This window comes from Zalophus californianus, chromosome 2 (assembly GCF_009762305.2).
Source record: "Zalophus californianus isolate mZalCal1 chromosome 2, mZalCal1.pri.v2, whole genome shotgun sequence".
NCBI lineage: Eukaryota > Metazoa > Chordata > Mammalia > Carnivora > Otariidae > Zalophus > Zalophus californianus.
In genome coordinates, this window is record NC_045596.1 from 129,765,706 (window position 1) to 129,787,120 (window position 21,415).

The 21,415-nt window shown below is 40.5% G+C and overlaps 1 protein-coding gene across 1 annotated transcript; it reads right to left on the reverse strand.

Moving 5' to 3' along the window:
- Nucleotides 1–11,128: 11,128 nt before the first annotated feature.
- On the reverse strand, nucleotides 11,129–19,267 carry FGA (fibrinogen alpha chain). The gene is made up of 6 exons (XM_027599801.2): nucleotides 19,111–19,267; nucleotides 16,922–17,047; nucleotides 16,287–16,470; nucleotides 14,762–14,907; nucleotides 12,781–14,182; nucleotides 11,129–12,040 (listed from the first exon to the last, which is right to left on the reverse strand). Exons 1-6 carry the CDS (start codon nucleotides 19,162–19,164, stop codon nucleotides 11,334–11,336), a joined length of 2,619 nt encoding a protein of 872 aa, XP_027455602.2. The 5' UTR covers nucleotides 19,165–19,267; the 3' UTR covers nucleotides 11,129–11,333.
- Nucleotides 19,268–21,415: the final 2,148 nt, after the last annotated feature.

The window sequence follows — 21,415 nt, forward strand, 5'->3', positions numbered from 1 at the left end:
TCGTGATCCCAGCGTCCTGGGACCGAGCCCCGCATCGAGCCCCGCCTCGGGCTCCCTGCTCAGCGGGGAGCCTGCTTCTCCCTCTCCCACTCCCCCTGTTGGTGTTCCCTCTCTCGCTGTGTTTTTCTCTGTCAAATAAATAAAATCTTAAAAAAAAAAAAGAACATCTTTTACATTAAATAAGAAGTACAGTTTAAAAGTGAAAGAACCACAGGAAAAGAGTTAAAGAAAGGAGAAACTACAATAAAACAAAAAGTAAATTAAAAATAAAAACGTGTTTCAGAATTTATTATTTCAGGAAAGGCTTCTAAACAAAGTGACATGGAAAGATGTAGGTAAACGCAAAGAAAAAGAAATTGGGAGTGATGACAATATTAACATTTGACAAGGTAAAATTAATTTCCAAAAGCATGAAACAAGTAAAAAAAAAAAGGACATTATCTAATGAAATACTTGGAAATTAATAGTTAAAAGATGACTCACTAATTCCACATGAGGTCAGGGTAGTAGAAAAAAGAAAGATGACTCACCCTAAACCTCTAAAAAAGTAACTAATTCAAAATTAAAGACCTTTCCAAAGCCCCTAGAACAAACAAAAGAAGGAAAAACTGAAAGGATAATTTTTTTGGCTTAGAAAAAAAGTGGAGGGTAAGAGGGAGAATACTTCACTGAAAAGCTATTCTTTAAAGATGAGCAAAGTGATACAAGCACAGGAGAAAGCATATATATAGATTTGTTTTATTCAACAAAATTGGCATTTTGATTCCACTGGCAAAGAATACTTTAATAGCTGATCCCAGCATAACTGGCTATCCATCCACAAGAAAATAAAAGTAGACCTTCTCCATAACATGTTAAAATAAATTCTAGGTTAATTAAATATTTAAATGTAAAAGAAAAGAGACAATAGAAATACTTGAAGAAACTTTTAAAACTGATCTGTAGAATCCCGGGGTAGGTGAGACATTCTCATGTGAGGCAGAAAACACTATGTAACTGAGCTCTGGCCTAAAAGAGGACACTGAATGGCATAAATAAATATGTTACAGATAGGGATCCACTGTTATTTTGGGGATAGAAACAAGAACTTTGAGGGCCCAGAGAAAAATTCCTGGTTCTGTGTCCTATGGTGGGCATTAGGGAGGGGTTCACAGAAGGAACACTATAGGGCTGCATCCTCAAGGATGAAGGGGACACTTTTAGGCTGTACATGTAAAGGCACAGACTCATTAAAGGATCTGGTATTCTGATACAAGTGCAAAATTCAGTGCAATCCAAATGCAGTGAATGACTGTAGACGTTGGAAAGGGACCAATTTGTGAAAGAGCTTATGTGCAAAGCTAGGAAGTTTTAATTCAACTAGGAAGTTTTAATTCAACAAAGTCAAGATGGGCCTTAAGCAGGAGAGAGACATGACTGCTTAATCTTTTAAAAGGCAACTTCTAGAGTGAGAAAGGATGTTCTGGTTAAGACTGCTAATTGCCTACCTCAACATGTATTCCGCTTCTCCTTATTAACAGAATCCTAATTTTAATTAGGATAGCCTTGTATTAACCTTGTATTGTCAAGGTGTCACAGCCTCTCCTGAAGCCAGGTATGTCCATGTGACTAAGCTGTGGCTGATGACACATAAGTAAAAGTGCTATATGCAACATTTCAGAAAGTACCTTAAAAGAGAGAAGATACTCCATTTCCCTTTTACCTTTCCTCTATCTTCCAGATTGCCACAGGACATGGTGTTTGATAAGACATGAGGTAATTTGAAGATGAAAGACTTTTACTAGGATGCCGGCTTCCTGAAGACACTAAGAGGACATATTACTATAGACTTTTTTGTGAACAAGAAATAAGTTTCTGTCTTATTTATGGCACATGCATCAAACCTCATCCCAACTGATAAAAATGAGTATTAATGTTACTGTAATGAGAAACTCCTACATTTAAGGAGTGGTTTAAGAAGGAACTGCCAGTTAAAAAGACCAAGAAAGGTGAGACAAATGAGAACAGTCTATCAAAAACCAAGAGAAAAATGCAGATTGAAGAGGTAGGGTGGGGACCAAAGCAGCAGATTTTAAAAAAGAAGCCAAGCAGGAGGGGGCGGAGCAAGATGGCGGAGGAGTAGGAGACCTAGATTTTGTCTGGTCTCAGGAATTCAGCTGAATAGGGATCAAACCATTCTGAACACCTACGAACTCAACAGGAGATCGAACAGGAGAGTAGCAACAACTCTCTGAACAGAGAAGCGACCACTTACTGGAAGGTAGGACGTCCGGAGAAGTGAATCCGAGGCGATATTCGGGAGGATAGACGGCGGGGGAGGGGCCTCCGCCGGCCGCTTCTGGCAAGTGCTAGAGCCGCGGAGCACAAAATCGGACCTTTTAAAAGTTGGCTCGGCAGAGGGACGCCGCTGCAGTGGCTAAGCGGGGGGTGGAATCCTCCCGGGACAGTGTGGTCTCAGGACCCTTGGGGTCACAGAGAGACCGGGGGTGCCTGAGTGCGGCAGAGCTGCCAGGTGTCGGGGCGGGGAAGCCGGCTGCAGATACGGACCAGAGTCGCGGGCTCTCAGCTCGGGGTTGCCATAAACTGTGATCTGCGGCCCAGTCGGGGCACGGCTCCCCCAGCAAGGACCCAACAAGCAGCAGATCCGGGGAGACTCCCCTTCCTTCCCGGGGAGGAGCGGTGCGGGAACGCACTGCAGGGATCTGCTGGGTTTGGAGACTCCGAGCGGGGTCGGGTGCCAGAGATAGCAACGCTCGATCACAGGCCGGGTGAGCACGGAGTGCGGCCGGAGACCGGGGACACGGGAGTGACTGCTTTTCTCTGGGGGCGCACTGAGGAGTGGGGCCCCGAGTTCTCGGCTCCTCCGGGCGGAGACTGGGAGGCCGCCATTTTCGCCCTGGTCCTCCAAAGCTGTACCGAGAGCTTGCAGGGAACAAAAGCTCCTGAGAGCAAACTGGAGCAGCTTCCTTAGCCCGGACCGACAAGGGCGGGGCAATTCCGCCTCCGGCAAAGACATTTGGAAACCACAGCAACAGGCCCCTCCCCCAGAAGATCAACACAAACAGTCAGCAAGCCAAGACCAAGTTGATCGATCAAGGAGAATAGGAGAACTCCAGCGCTAGGGGAATACTGCACATAGATTCATGGCTTCTTTTTTTTTTTTTTTTTTTTTTTTTTTTTTTTTTTTTTACCATGATTCATTATTTCATCAAAGTTAATTTTTGTTGACTTTTTTTTATTTTTCTTTTTCCCTTTTTCAACCAACATCTTATAAATCCCTTTTTAAAAAAAAAAAAAAAAATTTATTTTTTTTTTCATTTTTAGAGTCATATTTTATCCCTTCATAGTAGTTATCCTTGTTTTTGGCATATATATATAAGTTGTTCTCTCTTTAAAATTTTGAGGTACAGTTTCTTCTAACAGATCAAAATATACCCTAAACCACTAGTGTATGGCTTTGTTCTAGTCTCCTGCCTGATCACATTCTCTCCCTTTTTCCTTTTTTTTTTTTTTTTCCTTAAATCTTCTTTCTTTTTTCAAACAACTTATCTTACCAAGTCCTTTTATAAAATATTTTATAATTTTCATCTTTACAGTCATCTTCCATCCCTTCATTGTATCAACCCTTATTTTGTACATATATGCCTTTCTTCCTTTAAAATTTTAGGAGGCACTTTTTTCTAACAGACCAAAATACGCCCAAAATCTAGTGTGTGGCACTGATCTATGCACTAGCCTGATCATATTTGATCATATTCTGCCTTTTTTGAATTGTTTTGTTTTTGTTTTTATCTTTTTTTTTTCTTTTTTTTTTCTTTTTCTCTTTCTTTTTTCTTTCTTTCCTTTTCTTTTCCCCTGGTTTCAGGTCTTTTCTGATTTGTATACAGTATATTTGCTGGGGACGTTGTAAACCTGTTAGCCTTTTGTTCTCTCATTCATCTATTCTCCTCTGGACAAAATGACAAGACGAAAGAAATCACCTCAGCAAAAAGAACAAGAGGTAGTACCGTCAGCCAGGGACCTACTCAATACGGACATTAGTACGATGTCGGACCTAGAGTTCAGAATCATGACTTTAAAGATACTAGCTGGGCTTGAAAAAAGCGTGGAAGTTATTAGAGAAACCCTTTCTGGAGAAATAAAAGAACTAAAATCTAACCAAATCGAAATCAAAAAGGCTATTGATGAGGTGCAATCAAAAATGGGGGCACTAAATGCTAGGATAAATGAGGCAGAAGAGAGAATCAGCGATATAGAAGACCAAATGATGGAAAATAAAGAGGCTGAGAAAAAGAGAGAGAAACAACTACAGGATCACGAGGGCAGAATTCGAGAGATAAGTGATACGATAAGACGAAACAACATTAGAATAATTGGGATCCCAGAAGAAGAAGAGAGAGAGAGAGGGGCAGAAGGTATATTGGAGCAAATTATAGCAGAGAACTTCCCTAATGTGAGGAAGGAAACAGGCATTAAAATCCAGGAGGCACAGAGAACCCCTCTCAAAATCAATAAAAATAGGTCAACACCCCGACATCTAATAGTAAAACTTACGAGTCTCAGAGACAAAGAGAAAATCCTGAAAGCAGCTCGGGAGAAGAGATATGTAACCTACAATGGTAGAAACATTAGATTGGCAACAGACCTATCCACAGAGACCTGGCAGGCCAGAAAGGACTGGCAAGATATCTTCAGAGCACTAAACGAGAAAAATATGCAGCCAAGAATACTATATCCAGCTAGGCTGTCATTGAAAATAGAAGGAGAGATAAAAAGCTTCCAGAACAAACAAAAACTAAAGGAATTTGCAAACACGAAACCAGCCCTCCAAGAAATATTGAGAGGGGTCCTCTAAGCAAAGAGAGAACCTAAAAACAGCAAAGAGCAGAAACGAACACAGACAACAGACAGTTAACAGTCACCTTACAGGTGATACAATGGCACTAAATTCATACCTTTCAATAGTTACCCTGAATGTAAATGGGCTAAATGCCCCAATCAAAAGACACAGGCTATCAGATTGGATTAAAAAACAAGACCCATCAATATGCTGTCTGCAAGAGACTCATTTTACACCCAAAGACACCCCCAGATTGAAAGTGAGGGGGTGGAAAACCATTTACCATGCTAATGGACGCCAAAAGAAAGCTGGGGTGGCAATCCTTATATCAGACAAACTAGATTTTAAAACAAAGACCGTAATAAGAGATGAGGAAGGACACTATATCCTACTTAAAGGGTCTATCCAACAAGAAGATCTAACAATTGTAAATATCTATGCCCCGAACATGGGAGCAGCCAATTATATAAGGCGATTAATAACAAAAGCAAAGAAACACATTGACAACAATACAATAATAGTGGGGGACTTTAACACCCCCCTGACTGAAATGGACAGATCATCTAAGCAAAAGATCAACAAGGAAATAAAGACTTTAAATGACACACTGGACCAAATGGACTTCACAGACATATTCAGAACATTCCATCCCAAAGCAACGGAATACACATTCTTCTCTAGTGCCCATGGAACATTCTCCAGAATTGATCACATCCTAGGTCACAAATCAGGTCTCAATCGGTACCAAAAGATTGGGATCATTCCCTGCATATTTTCAGACCACAATGCTTTGAAACTAGAACTCAACCACAAGAGGAAAGTCGGAAAGAACTCAAATACATGGAGGCTAAAGAGCATCCTACTAAAGAATGAATGGGTCAACCAAGAAATTAAAGAAGAATTAAAAAAATTCATGGAAACCAATGAAAATGAAAACACAACTGTTCAAAATCTTTGGGATACAGCAAAGGCAGTCCTGAGAGGAAAGTATATAGCAATACAAGCCTTTCTCAAGAAACAAGAAAGGTCTCAAATACACAACCTAACCCTACACCTAAAGGAGCTGGAGAAAGAACAGCAAAGAAAGCCTAAACCCAGCAGGAGAAGAGAAATCATAAAGATCAGAGCAGAAATCAATGAACTAGAAACCAAAAGAACAGTAGAACAGATCAACGAAACTAGGAGCTGGTTCTTTGAAAGAATTAACAAGATTGATAAACCCCTGGCCAGACTGATCAAAAAGAAAAGAGAAATGACCCAAATCAACAAAATCATGAATGAAAGAGGAGAGATCACAAGCAACACCAAAGAAATACAAACAATTATAAGAACATATTATGAGCAACTCTATGCCAGCAAATTAGATAACCTGGAAGAAATGGGTGCATTCCTAGAGATGTATCAACTACCAAAATTGAACCAGGAAGAAATAGAAAACCTGAACAGACCTATAACCACTAAGGAAATTGAAACAGTCATCAAAAATCTCCCAAGAAACAAAAGCCCAGGGCCAGATGGCTTCCCAGGGGAATTCTATCAGACCTTTCAAGAAGAATTAATACCTATTCTCCTGAAACTGTTCCAAAAAATAGAAATGGAAGGGAAACTTCCAAACTCATTTTATGAGGCCAGCATTACCTTGATCCCAAAACCAGACAAAGACCCCATCAAAAAAGAGAATTACAGACCAATATCCTTGATGAACATGGATGCAAAAATTCTCACCAAAATACTAGCCAATAGGATCCAACAGTACATTAAAAGGATTATTCACCATGACCAAGTGGGATTTATCCCTGGGCTGCAAGGCTGGTTCAACATCCGCAAATCAATTAACGTGATACAATACATTAACAAAAGAAAGAACAAGAATCATATGATCCTCTCAATAGATGCAGAAAAAGCATTTGACAAAGTACAACATCCTTTCTTGATCAAAACTCTTCAGAGTATAGGGATAGAGGGTACATACCTCAATATCATAAAAGCCATCTACGAAAAACCTACAGCGAATATCATTCTCAATGGGGAAAGGCTGAGAGCTTTTCCCCTAAGGTCAGGAACGCGGCAGGGATGTCCACTCTCACCACTGCTATTCAACATAGTATTAGAAGTCCTAGCCACAGCAATCAGACAACAAAAAGAAATCCAAGGCATCCAAATCGGCAAAGAGGAAGTCAAACTCTCACTCTTTGCAGATGATATGATACTGTATGTGGAAAACCCAAAAGACTCCACCCCAAAACTGCTAGAACTCATACAGGAATTCAGTAAAGTAGCAGGCTATAAAATCAATGCACAGAAATCAGTGGCATTCCTATACACCAACAACAAGACAGAAGAGAGACAAATCAAGGAGTCTATCCCATTTACAATTGCACCCAAAACGATTAGATACCTAGGAATAAATCTAACCAAAGAGGCAAAGGATCTGTACTCAGAAAACTATAAAATACTCAGGAAAGAAATTGAAGAAGACACAAAGAAATGGAAAAACGTTCCATGCTCATGGATTGGGAGAATCAACATTGTGAAGATGTCAATGCTACCTAGAGCAATCTACACATTCAATGCAATCCCCATCAAAATACCATCCACTTTTTTCAAAGAAATGGAACAAATAATCCTAAAATTTGTATGGAACCAGAAGAGACCCAGAATAGCCAGAGGAATACTGAAAAAGAAAAGCAAAGCTGGCGGCATCACAATTCCGGACTTCCAGCTCTATTACAAAGCTGTCATCATCAAGACAGTATGGTACTGGCACAAAAACAGACACATAGATCAATGGAACAGAATTGAGAGCCCAGAAATGGACCCTCAACTTTATGGTCAACTTATTTTTGACAAAGCAGGAAAGAATGTCCAATGGCAAAAAGACAGTCTCTTCAACAAATGGTGTTGGGAAAATTGGACAGCCACATGCAGAAGAATGAAACTGGACCATTTCCTTACACCACACACAAAAATAGACTCCAAATGGTTGAAAGACCTAAACGTGAGACAGGAGTCCATCCAAATCCTAAAGGAGAACACAGGTAGCAACCTTTTCGACCTTAGCCGCAGCAACTTCTTCCTAGAAACATCGCCAAAGGCAAGGGAAGCCAGGGCAAAAATGAACTATTGGGATTTCATCAAGATAAAAAGCTTTTGCACAGCAAAAGAAACAGTCCACAAAACCAAAAGACAACCGACAGAATGGGAGAAAATATTTGCAAATGACATATCAGATAAAGGGCTAGTATCCAAAATCTATAAAGAACTTATCAAACTCAACACCCAAAGAACAAATAATCCAATCAAGAAATGGGCAGAAGACATGAACAGACATTTCTCCAAAGAAGACATCCAAATGGCCAACAGGCACATGAAAAAGTGCTCAACATCGCTTGGCATCAGGGAAATCCAAATCAAAACCTCCATGAGATACCACCTCACACCCGTCAGAATGGCTAAAATTAACAAGTCAGGGAACGACAGATGTTGGCGGGGATGTGGAGAAAGGGGAACCCTCCTACACTGTTGGTGGGAATGCAAGCTGGTGCAACCCCTCTGGAAAACAGTATGGAGGTTCCTCAAACAGTTGAAATTAGAGCTACCGTTCGATCCAGCAATTGCACTACTGGGTATTTACCACAAAGATACAAATGTAGGGACCCGAAGGGGTACGTGTACCCCAATGTTTATAGCAGCAATGTCCACCATAGCCAAACTGTGGAAAGAGCCAAGATGCCCATCGACAGATGAATGGATAAAGAAGATGTGGTATATATACACAATGGAATATTATGCAGCCATCAAAAGGAATGAGATCTTGCCATTTGCAACGACGTGGATGGAACTGGAGGGTGTTATGCTGAGTGAAATAAGTCAATCAGAGAAAGACATGTATCACATGACCTCACTGATATGAGGAATTCTTAATCTCAGGAAACAACTGAGTGTTACTGGAGTGGTTGGGGGTGGGAGGGATGGGGTGGCTGGGTGATAGATATTGGGGAGGGTATGTGCTACGGTGAGCACTGTGAATTGTGCAAGACTGTTGAATCACAGATCTGAACTTCTGAAACAAATAATGCAACATATTTTAAGAAAAAAGAAAAAGAAGAAGATAACAGGAGAGGAAGAAAAGGGGAGTATGTCAGAGGGGGAGACGAACCATGAGAGATGATGGACTCTGAAAAACAAACTGAGGGTTCTAGAGGGGAGGGGGGTAGGGGGATGGGTTAGCCTGGTGATGGGTATTGAGGAGGGCACGTTCTGCATGGAGCACTGGGTGTTATGAACAAACAATGAATCATGGAACACTGCACCAAAAACTAATGATGTAATATATGGTGATTAACATAACAATAAAAAAATTAAAAAAAAAAAAAAAGAAGCCAAGCAGGAGAAGGCCTAAATGCATGACATTAAATGTAGAACTATGGAGTTCTTCTTGATTTCAAAAAGAGAAATTTCAAGAGAGTAGTAACCGAGTGAAAATCAAGTTAAAGTGGGCTTCCATCGTGAATGAGAGTCAGAGAAGCTAAATTAATATTTAATTTCAGGGATAAGGGAAATAGAGCAACAGGTTAAAGGTAAAATGGAAAAAAAAGAGATGTTTGGTGTCTTTTCTTGAAACTAAATTGTATCTCCGATGATCATGATCCTGTTAATATTAGCTTTTGTTTAGTAAATGAAAAGAGGTTACCCACTCTTTGCCAAGAAACTCAAAGCCTTCAAAATAAATAGGAAATGAATGGCCTTTCACATTCAGAGTCACTTTCATTTGGGGACCCGATTCTGTCCATAATAGTGCGACACTAGAAAACACTTCCTACTCCCAACTCAAATTCTGTGGAGGCATATGTGTGAGTGCAAATGGGGCAGGCATAGAGATAACGTGGAACTCCCAGGTCTGAAATAAATGAAACTTCTTTTAATTCTGAAGAAGTTCTTATTCAATTATTCAAAGATTTGGAGGTGTATTTGTATCAAGGATTTTTTTTAAAAAATTTTTACTTATTTATTTGTCAGAGAGGGAGAGAGTGAGAGCACAAGCAGGAGCGAGTGGCAGAGGCAGAGGGAGAAGCAGGCTCCCGGCTGAGCAAGGGAGGATCCCAGGACCCCGGGATCATGACCTGAGCCGAAGGCAGATGCTTAACCGACTGAGCCACGCGGGCAAACCTATCAAGGATTTTCAACTGCACATAAGGAAATGCAAGAATGCTGGGGCTTCCTATGTAACTCATTTGCAAGCCCTTGTGTCCATCTTCTGTCTGCTCCCCCCGGATCTGGCCCCTATCCCTAAACTGCCTGCTTGCTTTCTTCTTTCTTTCCCTCTTTCTTTCTTTACTAGGATAAAGGATGCAGTTAAACAGGAGTAAAGACTACACAAATGAGAGCAATGTACCAGGAACCCAGTGTGCTTGGAATATTTTAAAACATTTTCAAGTGTAAGTAGCAGGTAGTTCTCACTAGCAAGAAATATGAGTTAAAAATTGGGGGCCAGAGCCTAGGCTGCCAAGATCAAAGATGCAACATACATCAAATAAAATATTGACCATGGAAATATATTGAATTTATGAATTCAATATATAGTAGTAGTGTTTTTTGAATACTTGAAAATATTGAAAGGATTTTAAATGCATTTTTTCATGCCATGTGTTTTTGAAAGAAATTTGTTAGACTCTGGGGAAAAAATTAAGTGTGCATTACGGTCTTCATTGAAAAGCTTAAAGAACAGATTTCTATTTCTATTAGGAAAGAGTGCTTCTCCTGCCTTCTTGGATTTGCTTGCTAACAGAAGAGATGAACGTACTTCATAATTTTTAAGTTCCTCTGTGAAGGCCAGCCATTGTTCTATTCAGTGATTTGTAACTTAAAATATTGGCTTCAGGGGCGCCTGGGTGGCTCAGTCGTTAAGCGTCTGCCTTTGGCTCAGGTCATGGTCCCAGGGTCCTGGGATCGAGCCCCGCGTCGGGCTCGCTGCTCCACGGGAAGCCGGCTTCTCCCTCTCCCGCTCCCCCTGCTTGCGCTCCTGCTCTCACTCTGTCTCTCTCTGTCAAATAAATAAATCAAATCTTTTAAAAAAATATATATTGGCTTCAACCCGTTCAAACAAAATGGGTGAAATAACTTTTTTACTGTACAATGGCCTTAGGATTTTGAGTGGTATGGGGAGAGAAGTGCTCAAAACAAGACCCATAAGGGTTATAGAAGGAACATCCATCAGATGCCTTCTTCCTGATGTACTGAATGTTCCTTGGTGTAACCTTAGAGAAATGTGAAAATCCACAGAGCTACTTTCAAGATAAAAAAAACTCACATAACTTTATTCTTTAAAGCAGTAATATGTCTCAGTTACATTTAGATACAGTACAAAGAATAATAAAATTACACCTGTAAATTTCTTAGTATATTGTAAAGAATCTTAATTTCTTTATCGTCCTTATCTTTTTCCTCCACTTCACTAAGCAAAGAAAACAGATTCCTCTCCCTTCCACTCCTATTAGGTCACCAGGGGTCTGATTTTCATGCGAACAGTCCTGAGGGAATAATCTGCACCCCTGAAGGGGACCCAGACCACTCCATTCTCAATCTCATAAGGACTGTTGTTCCTTGGATCATAAGAGCCCCCAGGATAGTAGACGCCATTGAGATTGGCCGCTTGGCAGCTGTTGTACCACCAGCCTCCTCCATAGACTTCTGCGCAGTTCTCTTCCCACTGGTCTGCATCCCTGTCATAGGTGCTGAACTGCATGCCCGCGTGAGAAGTATACTCTGCTCCTTCCTCTGCAGAACCCTCAATCAGAGCATCCCCTGCTGTGCCCTCATAGGAAGAGACCTGCAGGGTATAACCTTCTGCCTCAGAACCTACCCTCAAGTAATATTCTGCATGAGCCTGGTTTCCAGCCCAGTCCTCTAATTCAACCCGAAGGACAGAGCCCCTCAGAGTTAGTAAGTGGAGGTATTCATTGCCTAGCCAGAATTCTCCTTCCCCCTTGTCATCCAGGCTGCCGAAACCTTTCTTGTAGTCTTGCCAGGTCCGGTTAAAATTCAGTGATCCATCCATTCTTTGCTGGATCAAAAGCCATCCTCCCAAACTGGTCTCTTGATCACAATAAACAGAAAAAATCTTACTGGATCCCGGTAGCTTGATATTGAAAATACCACTTTGGGTACCTGAAGGATGTGTTTGGAGGACATCATCACAGTCTAAAAAAAAAATTAAGCTGGTTGGAAGAAGTTATTCTCATTTAACCTTACAAAGATAGGCATGGCCCAGATTAAACGAAGGCAGATACTGGCTTCCTTTTCCTTCTTTCCTTCCATCCTGCCTTCCTTCCTTCCCTCCCTCCATGGGGAAAGAGTGCACTGACACTGGGATGAAACTTGTGCACGTGAGTGGCATTCATACCCACAAATTGCACTGGCATTTATACCCACAAAAAGGGGATTTTCCTCAATGGATTTGAAATTTTACTTGCACGTACTGATAACAGCAAGTATCCAGCAAAGATATCTAAGCATCATTTAGTGGTAATTTGTTTTTAACCTGATCTCAATGTCAACTGAGACACACACTAAAAATGTGATTAACAAATTGGGTGACAATTCCAAGAGCACACATTTTGAGTGGTGAAAGAATTTGGTTAAACAAACTTAAAATCGAGTTTCAGAGGGATTCATTCATTCATTTAACACGTATTTATTGAGTGATGATTCTCTGCACTGCTAGGCATTTAGGAATACAGAGATGAACATGAGAGACAAAGTCCCCGCCCTCATGGAACTTACAGTCTAGTGCCCCAACACAAACAAGCAAAAGGTGTAATTTCTATAAAGTGTAATAGAGGGCTAGGAAAGACGTTCAAGGTGCTGGGGAGGCATTGCAAGAATAATGAACTTAGTCTACGGGGTCTGGGAAGGCTTCCCCAAAGGAGAAGTGTGGATACCTCTGGCAGAGCGAACTTTATCATGGCCTCTTTTGGTGGTATATCCTCCTTTGAAGGCTTCATGTTCCTCTTCAGTTCCGGCCTCACCTACCAATTTATGGCTCTTGCTTTCGTATGTGGAGTCTCCTCTGTTGAAAGTTGTACTACTGCTCAAAAATTGTTTGCCGTGACTTGAAGTTTTACCACCGAGAGAGAATTCAGGTACCCTTAAGTGTGTGAATATGTCCGATTCTGAGCCCCCAGCATGGGTCCTACTGTCAAACTCTCTGTGCGAGGATGAATGCCTACCAGGAAATGTGCTTCCAGTTGAGGAACTGCTAAAGAAACTCTCCAGATCGGGGTGCCTAAAACGGAGATCATCTAGGCTACCAGCAAAACTATGGGATAAGTCACCACAGTCAGAACCATCTTCGGAGTCTATCACTTCTCTGGTCGTTTCTTTCTGACCATCAGGACCTATAACAGTCTTAGTAACTGTTTTAGAGCATGAATGACGAGTGGTGGTGGTGCTTCCAGAGGTGACCTTCTCATTACCAATAAGAAGCTCTTTATCTCCTTTAGACGTCACCAGCTTACCTGTGTGGTACTCTTTCTTTGTCCCTGGAGTTACACTTCCTGACACCTCTTCAAATTTGCCCCACTCTGGGTTGGTAGGCCTGGTGTTCCCATGCCCGAAGCTATCTGGCCTAAAGCTTCCAGACTCAGAACCTCCAGGGCTCCAAGACCCAGTACTGCCAGTCCCCGTGCTCCCAGAGCTCCAAGAGCTGCTGCTGACAGACGCAGAACTTCCAGCACTCCAAAGGCCTGTACTGCCGGTGCTGGTGCTCCCAGAGCTCCAAGTGCCGTCACTGCCAGGCCCAGTGCTCCCAGGCCCAGTACTGCCAGTGCTGGTGCTCCCAGAGCTCCAAGTGCCGTCACTGCCAGGCCCAGTGCTCCCAGGCCCAGTACTGCCAGTGCTGGTGCTCCCAGAGCTCCAAGTGCCGTCACTGCCAGGCCCAGTGCTCCCAGGGTTCCAAGTGCTAGAACTTCCTGGTGTGAAGCTCCCAGGGTTCCTGGGGCTTTCAGGCACTGATCCTGTTCCATGAGATGCAGTGTCTCCTCGGGTATTTCCATCTCTACCAGACCCCTCTAATGTTATTTTCATCTGCTGCATTTCCATGAGCGCCCTCCACTCTGGAGGGGCCCTCTGAACCTGGCTCTTGAAGTCCCCAGAAAGCGTAGTTGCAGATGTGCTCATTTTCAGCCGTGGTAAGTATTGCCTATCTTTAGGCGGAAGTAAGTCTTTGGCAATGACTTGTTCAAGTTGCTTCTGCTGATCTTCATAGTACTTTAGATCTGTCCTACGTTCTAAAGCCCTATTGCATGAACCTTGGCAAGATCGGATCTTAATATCAATGTCCACCTAAGAGAGGGGGAGAAAGGGAAAGAAAAGAGGTTGATATAAATAAAGAAATTATGCCTGTTCAGTTCTAAGCAGTTAATTTATTTTTTGGAAACTGGATTCATTTCTTTGAGGTGAAGACCTACCAATCAATACTCTATTATTCATTTATGTCACACCCTTGGTGGAAGAGATGTTAGGTATTTTACGGTTAGCCTGGAGAAGCAATAGGAACTATTTGGATTCATCTTAGTCTTAAAACATATCAGTAAGATGCTATTCCCTCTGAAAGGAAACACTGATAAATCGACCCTTAAGTGAGACTGAGATTGAAGATCCAGAGGCATGGTGGTGTCAGAGCTTTGGAACAAGACAAGCAGGGACTTAATATTTGCTCTTGAAATTTACTAACTATGTATCCTTGGAAAATTTGCTTAATATCATTGAACTTTTTTTCTTCATCTGTAGAGTGGGGGAAATAATACCTACTTTGTAGGTGGATAATGGATATAGTAGGTCTTCAGTGAATGACCATTGCCTTCCTTTTCCTTGCTATTCGAAAACAAGAAAATCTGGTGTTAGAGCCAAACACTCACTTACCTCCAGTTGTTTCATATCTACCAGCTGATCCCTGACATTTTTCTGTAGAAGGCGGATTTGCTGTACTTGTTCTATGACTTTGAGTCTCAGGATCTCAATTTTGCTTCTCAGATCTTCTGACACTTGGCCATATGTGTTATCATTATCTGAAAAGAGCAAGAGTGAAGGAGCTGCTAAGTGATTTGCTTATCATAGCCAGCAAAAGAAGGAAATTTATTTCTAAATATCATTTCCCTTTTAATAACAATTTGTTCTTCAGACATTTTATTTGTCAGTTCCAAATCTATTAGGCATTTGGTATTTGAACAATGTCATGTCCTTTAGTCATCCATAGCTGTCAATTAAGATGCTCTACTAGCAATTAGTAATCCAAATAAATGCAGAAGAAATGTCTTTGGAATTTTAAAGGTATAATTAGGAGGTTAAATTTGATCACATTTCAATTATTTCATCATATCCTTAACCCAGGGACTTAAAAATAATGTTAACAATATGCTAACCTACTTAAACATATTCTTGGATTTTCTTACTGAGAAGTTTTCCCTCCTACCTATAGATTTGAAATTGTTCCTAAGATTTGTTTTTCCTTAGGTCAACAAGAGTCTTCTTTATATCTTTAGGATACACTTAACTAATTTAAAGTCAGCAGCGCAACAGTAATGGCATGTGAGTGATCCTGTTGACCTAAGGGGAAAGAAAATCTTAGGAACAATTTCAAGACGAACCATGAGAGATGATGGACTCTGAGGAACAAACTGAGGGTTCTAGAGGGGCGGGGGGTGGGGGGATGGGTCAGCCTGGTGATGGGTATTCAAGAGGGCACGTTCTGCATGGAGCACTGGGTGTTGTACGCAGACAATGAATCATGGAATGCTACATCCAGAAGGAATGATGTAATGTATGGTGATGAACTTAACATAATATATATATATATATATATATATAAAGAGTCAAAGCAAGGCTTCAGGAACTAGGGCCTCGCTAAATTTGCTTCCCATGCCCAGAGCAAATCCAGTGTTTCCTCAACCTAATGAGACTTAGTCATAGTCCTATGAGAATATAGAACATAGCTCTATATTTTAAATTAAAAAACAAAACATAAACAACTTGGTGGAGTTGGACCCCCAGCTCCATCACATGGTAGCTTTGTATCTTTGCGTAAGTCTCTTGATCCCTCAGTTTTCTCCTTCCTCCGTAAGACAGAAACAATATCTCCTCAGAAGGTTATGCTCATCTTCTTTTCAGTATATACTCTTTAAAAAAGAACACATTTAAATCCTAGTCTTCAGTACAAAATTCTGACTTACTTTGTGACTTAAACAATTCTAAGCTAACCTTTTGAATGTTACTTTTATAAAAAGCAAGCCCCTCCTTAAAATTCAGGGGTATCATGAAGGCATGCATTTCTATCTTAAGTACTTTGGAATAAAATTGGAAGTTGCTATAAGGAGACAGCATATCTATGTGGGGCGTTTGTTGTGTTGTTGTGGCTATAAAGTCAAAGTACCAAATATGTAATGCTTACTGTTAGTGCTGGCAAAATCCCCTCTCACGAGTTCCATTATATTCCCTGTCAATGAACTAGAGTCCTTATTGTTCTTCTGATAATCAAATAATGAATTTTTGAGCTTATTTATTCTGTTTGTAAAATCTTGATTGACTTCATCAATTAACCCTTTCATCCTGCAGCCAGAAGGGCATTTGTAGTTCTGGAAGTGAAGAGGAAAAATTATATTAAGGGTCTATATTTTGGATCCAGTACAATTTTGAAGGTTTCCATGCAGCTGCCCTTGCCCCTCCCTTCCCCAATATGCTCACATCATCTATTGACTTAAAAGTAGTTTGAGAGGACTAGTCAGAGGTCATAGAGAAATTCTGGAATGAGGGTACACTTAATCATAAATTAGGCCCCACAAAATCTTGAGGCCATAATACTTAGGTTCCTGGGATTTGCCTGAACATGCAACTAAAATCCAAACGGTTAATCCTATTAATGACCCAGAGTTTGGGAGGTAATTCAAATAGTGCTCGCAGGGTGAGGTTGTTTTCCATTTGTCTTCTTGAATTTGGCATGTAATCTCTGTGACCTACTGGGTCAGCCTGTGCACAATTCTAGCACCACAGGGAAGGATTCTCCCACTCTCTCTGCCCACCACTCACCCAGTCTTCATCAGCGCAGAAGGGCCAGTCTGTCTCCTTGCAGGCAGATTGCTGTCTTTCCACAAGTCTTGGGCCACGCACACTTCCTCCTTCAGCTATAAATTCATCCTTCTTGATAACTGTGGTCTTTACAGATTCATTCGAACACACAAAAGAGAACAACATTAGGCAGATAAGAAGACACTGGCATGCCTGCAAACCCAAGGGAAGGGGGGGGCGCTCTCCCAGAGATTAAGAGTACCTGCTTTGGGGCCTCTGCAAGCTTTCTGACATTTTGATTGAAAATCCTAATACCTATTTCATGGAGTTGTATGAATTAAAGGAGATAGGGTAAACACATTTTTTAACACTGTTGGATGTGAAACAAGCATTTGATAAATGCTAGGAGTTTTAAATACGGAAAATTTATTATGTACGGAAAATTATTTGAATCAACAAAATTAGTTAAAATTTACCTTTTCATTTTCAGTAATGTCTGGAGATAGAAAGGTAATTGAAAAGTTCAGAGTTCTTTCCCTTATAATTTCTCTTTCAGTAGGAAAAAACCTACGCTATCTTAGCTTAATTTCTCTCTCCTTGGATTCGTAATTTGAGCAGGTACATACCAAGGGCACAAATGTGGCCAGATCGGACTGGGAAATCCTTTTTAGGTTACCCACTCAAGTAATAATTTCCTTTTATTTGCAACGCAAAAGAGTAGACTGAAAGCAAAAATAATGGTCCATGACTGACTGACAACTTTTTTTGAACACCTTTCTAATTAGAAATACAGATTTTTAGAAGAATTTCTATTGTGACCTGTGACGTGAAATAGGACATAGAAATATTCTTCCAGCAAGACTTTATAGCCTCATAAATCAAAATGGATTTTAAGTTTTAGCTATTTTTATTTTGTACTACTAACTTACAAAGATTTTGTTATGACTATTTTAATCTCAGATAGTTTAGTCTTCTTCTTTTTTTTTTTTTTTTAGTAATCTCTATGCCCAGTGTGGGGCTCGAACTCATGACCCTGAGATCAAGATTCACATGCTTTATGGACTGCGCCAGCTCCCTTGGATAGTTTACTCTTACAATTAGCTAATATTTGCTGTCTCATTTTTTAAGAAGTACCCTAATAATAATAATAAGTATTATTATTCAAGCAATCAAGGACAGTTTATTTAAAAGAACAAGTACAATCTCTTTAAGAAATAAAATTATAAATTCAAACATACTTCAGAATAAAATGGCACAACAATAAAAACAGGCAGAAGTTAAATATTTATGCCAATAAGGGAGAGATAAGTGAAAACTTAAGCATTATCCAAAATATCGTTAGCAAATGATGTTAGTCTTATTTTCCATAAAAAATTTTTAATTATTAGTTTACTATAAGGGAGAAAATTAAGTTAGAAACCCTCTTTAGTTTTTTTGCTCTGGTAGTAGGTTTTATGAGTGGTGAAGGGAAAGAAATAAATTGGAATAATTCATAGCCTAGAAGTAACTGAGTTTCTTAAACATATTTGTCATGTTTTTATAAGATCTAAGAGTTTCAAAGGCCTGTTGAATTAAGTTCCTCTTCTTTTCTATAGGTCTCTGGAGTCAAATTTCAGAAATCATTGCGACATTCAGTAATTATTTTAAAAGATTGCTTCCCAAAAAGAATATTGCCTTCTCAATTAATCTCTCCTAACTATGTAATATGAAATAAAATATCCTATGTAATATGTTTTAAAACAACTAATTTGCTTTTCTTGGGGAAAAAAAACCACACAAAAACAACCTTTTAGGAAAACTACATTAAACCACTGTTCTGTGTATTATGGACAACTAGCAATAAATTAATGATTAGATTTTTAAAATTCTTAGCAAAAGAATGCTTTGTTCCGTTAACTAGCATGAACTATCCCGAGGCTTTATTGGAACAAAGAGGGCAAAGATTTTTTCCCATAAAACAAGTAAACAAACGATGTTGTAAGGCTGAATTACAGACACGGAAGCTTCCCCTGTGAATTTCTATACTTTAGTCCAGCTAAGTCTCCCTCTTACTCTTGAGGTGTCAGGCTCATCTAAGAACTTGCCTCCATGGCGTAAAGCTTATAAAGCTCGCAGTGTGTGAGGACGTAGATAAGACTCTCAGACCTGCAAGCTCTTTGCAGAATAAACACCAGAGAGAAAGCAAGAAGAGAAAATAAAGGCGACCATACCCAGACTGTGCCCACCACACTCATGACCAGGCAAAAGATCTTCGCAGAAAACATCTTTTCTCAGGGTGGAGCTGGCTCTTGAGGAGCACCCCAGTGGAAAGAGAGGAAGACTGCCTCCGTTCCTAGTGCCCATCCCATTTAAATCTGCAAGGAGGTTTGATTAATCATTTTCTTTGTCCTGTTTATACAGTCAATATGCATTCTACAACCCTTGCTTCTTCTGTAAGGTTGGTGTCCCCGAAGTTCTTGCTCAATTCCCCCAAGCTTGTGTGCTTTTGATAAGCTGTTGCAAAGGTAGCAGCAATTCCAGGACGATCTCACATTCCAGGAAGAGGATGACTTCAGAAAGGCAAAAGGAAACATAGGTAGACAGACCTCTGCTTGAGTACTTGAGACAACATGCAGAGAGGGGCTGAGGCAGGCTAGAAGCAGCCCACTGCAAACAGATCTGGCAAATGATAGTTCACTTCATGTAGGAATTATGGCTGGATGATCAGACTTTTAAGAAATGACTGTGGTGGGGGTGCCTGGATGGCTCAGTAGGTTGAGCGGTGGACTCTTGATTTTGGCTCAAGTCGTGGTCTCAGAGTCCTGGGATCGAGCCCTGCTTCCGGCTCCCGGCTGAGTGGAGAGAGTCTGCTTCTCCCTCTCTCTCTGCCCGCCCCCCCCGACTCACTCTCCCTCTCTCTTTCTTATATAAATAAATGAATAAATAAACTCTTAAATATAGAAATAATTCTTTAAAAAATTGACTGTAGTGATAGGCTGACCCTGAAATCCGTCTATACGTTACCTTGAACAGATTCTTTTCCTCTATCCAAAATAGTTAAGACAGTAGCCCCCGGAGCCAAGCATCTTAGGTTCATAATCCTAGGTACACCATTTCCCAACTCTGTGCTTTTGACAAACTACATGTTTTTATGAAGAATAAATGAGTTAATCCTTGTAAAGCCTTCAAAGTGGTGATTCCCACATGGTAAGTACTCAGTGAGTGTTAACAATTATTGGAGAACATAAAGCGCCATGAAAAATATCATTTCTTTCCTGTGTCTATGCCTTTGGACATGCCAGTTTACTTTCCCTGTTCTTCATCTTCATATGAAAATTTTCCTTGGCCAGATCTAGCAAACAAAAAACCAGGATGCCCAGTTAAATTTGAATTTCGGATAAACAACAAATACATTTTAATGTATTTAATGTATTTAATGCAATATTTGGGACATACTTATACTAAAAATTTTTGTTTATCTGAAATGCATATTTAAGTGGGCATCTTATAATTTACCTGACAAACCTACCTTGTCTTAAATTCTGATTCCTATGTGAAGTCTATTCTGATAATAGTAATACCTAATATTTATTGAGTGTTTGCTAAGTGCCAGGCACTTTGCTAGACACTTTACATCATACCTGATTCCATCTCTCCAATTAAAAGCCATCTCTTGTTCTTCCATACTCCTTTAGACCATGTACCACTCGTGACATTTATCACTGTAGGAGTATTGTCCATTTCCTTCACTAGATCACAAACTGGAGAACTGACACATTTTATTGGTCTTTATGTGGTCCCAAATGGCATGGGCTCTCACTCAGCAAGAAAACATGGGTGTAAATTTGTAAAGTTGACCTGCTGCCTCCTCAGGCATTGTAGGCATGTGAAGCTTGCTATAAATGGATGAAAGCCTGGGTACAAGGCAGCACCCTCCTTCACTACTTGCTCTCTGGAAAGTTCTTTGATCAAGCTCACTCCTGATGTTGCTTTCTTGGACTTCTAGAGGCAGCTACAAAACTCAGAGGGAACCCTAGAATCCATCCAGGTTCTGGAAGGCCGCGATTCCATGGAGAGTTGAGTTATACTCAGTCGACAGTGACTAAACTGGCAAAATGCCAGGCATGGTTAGACACTTGAGGCTTGACCTCTTCAGGTGATTTTGTTTGCTCACAGGAAGTGTTCCTCTTGGGAAGTGAACACAGTATATGGAAGATGTTTCTAGAAAGTAATCTAGGGGGCTTCAGGCGATTCAGTTGAACATAATCTAATTGAAAGTAAGTTAAGGGAAAACAGTTTGAACAGAAAACATTCCTTTGCCTGAATGCCTCAGCTCTGGTACCACAACAAGGCATTTCCAAGGTACCACTTTTAGCCGTTAGCCCTGCCGTTCCATGGTTCCCTCAAGAATCTGCACATCCAAGGCTTTTCTCAGATGGTATCTCCTCAGAGAGGCCTTCTTTGGCCAACGTACCTACAGAGCAGTCATATCATGAACCCAGTTTTGTTTTTCTTCCTATTTTATCACTACAAGAT

Coding starts and splice junctions, on each gene's coding strand:
- FGA (XM_027599801.2), bottom strand. CDS start 19,164: ATGTTTTCTGCGAAGATCTTTTGCCTGGTCATGAGTGTGGTGGGCACA. Junction 16,471..16,921: donor TCTGCGCTGATGAAGACTGG/GTGAGTGGTGGG, acceptor CTTCACTTCCAG/AACTACAAATGCCCTTCTGG. Junction 12,041..12,780: donor TAAAGTTCGCTCTGCCAGAG/GTATCCACACTT, acceptor TTTTTTTTTTAG/ACTGTGATGATGTCCTCCAA.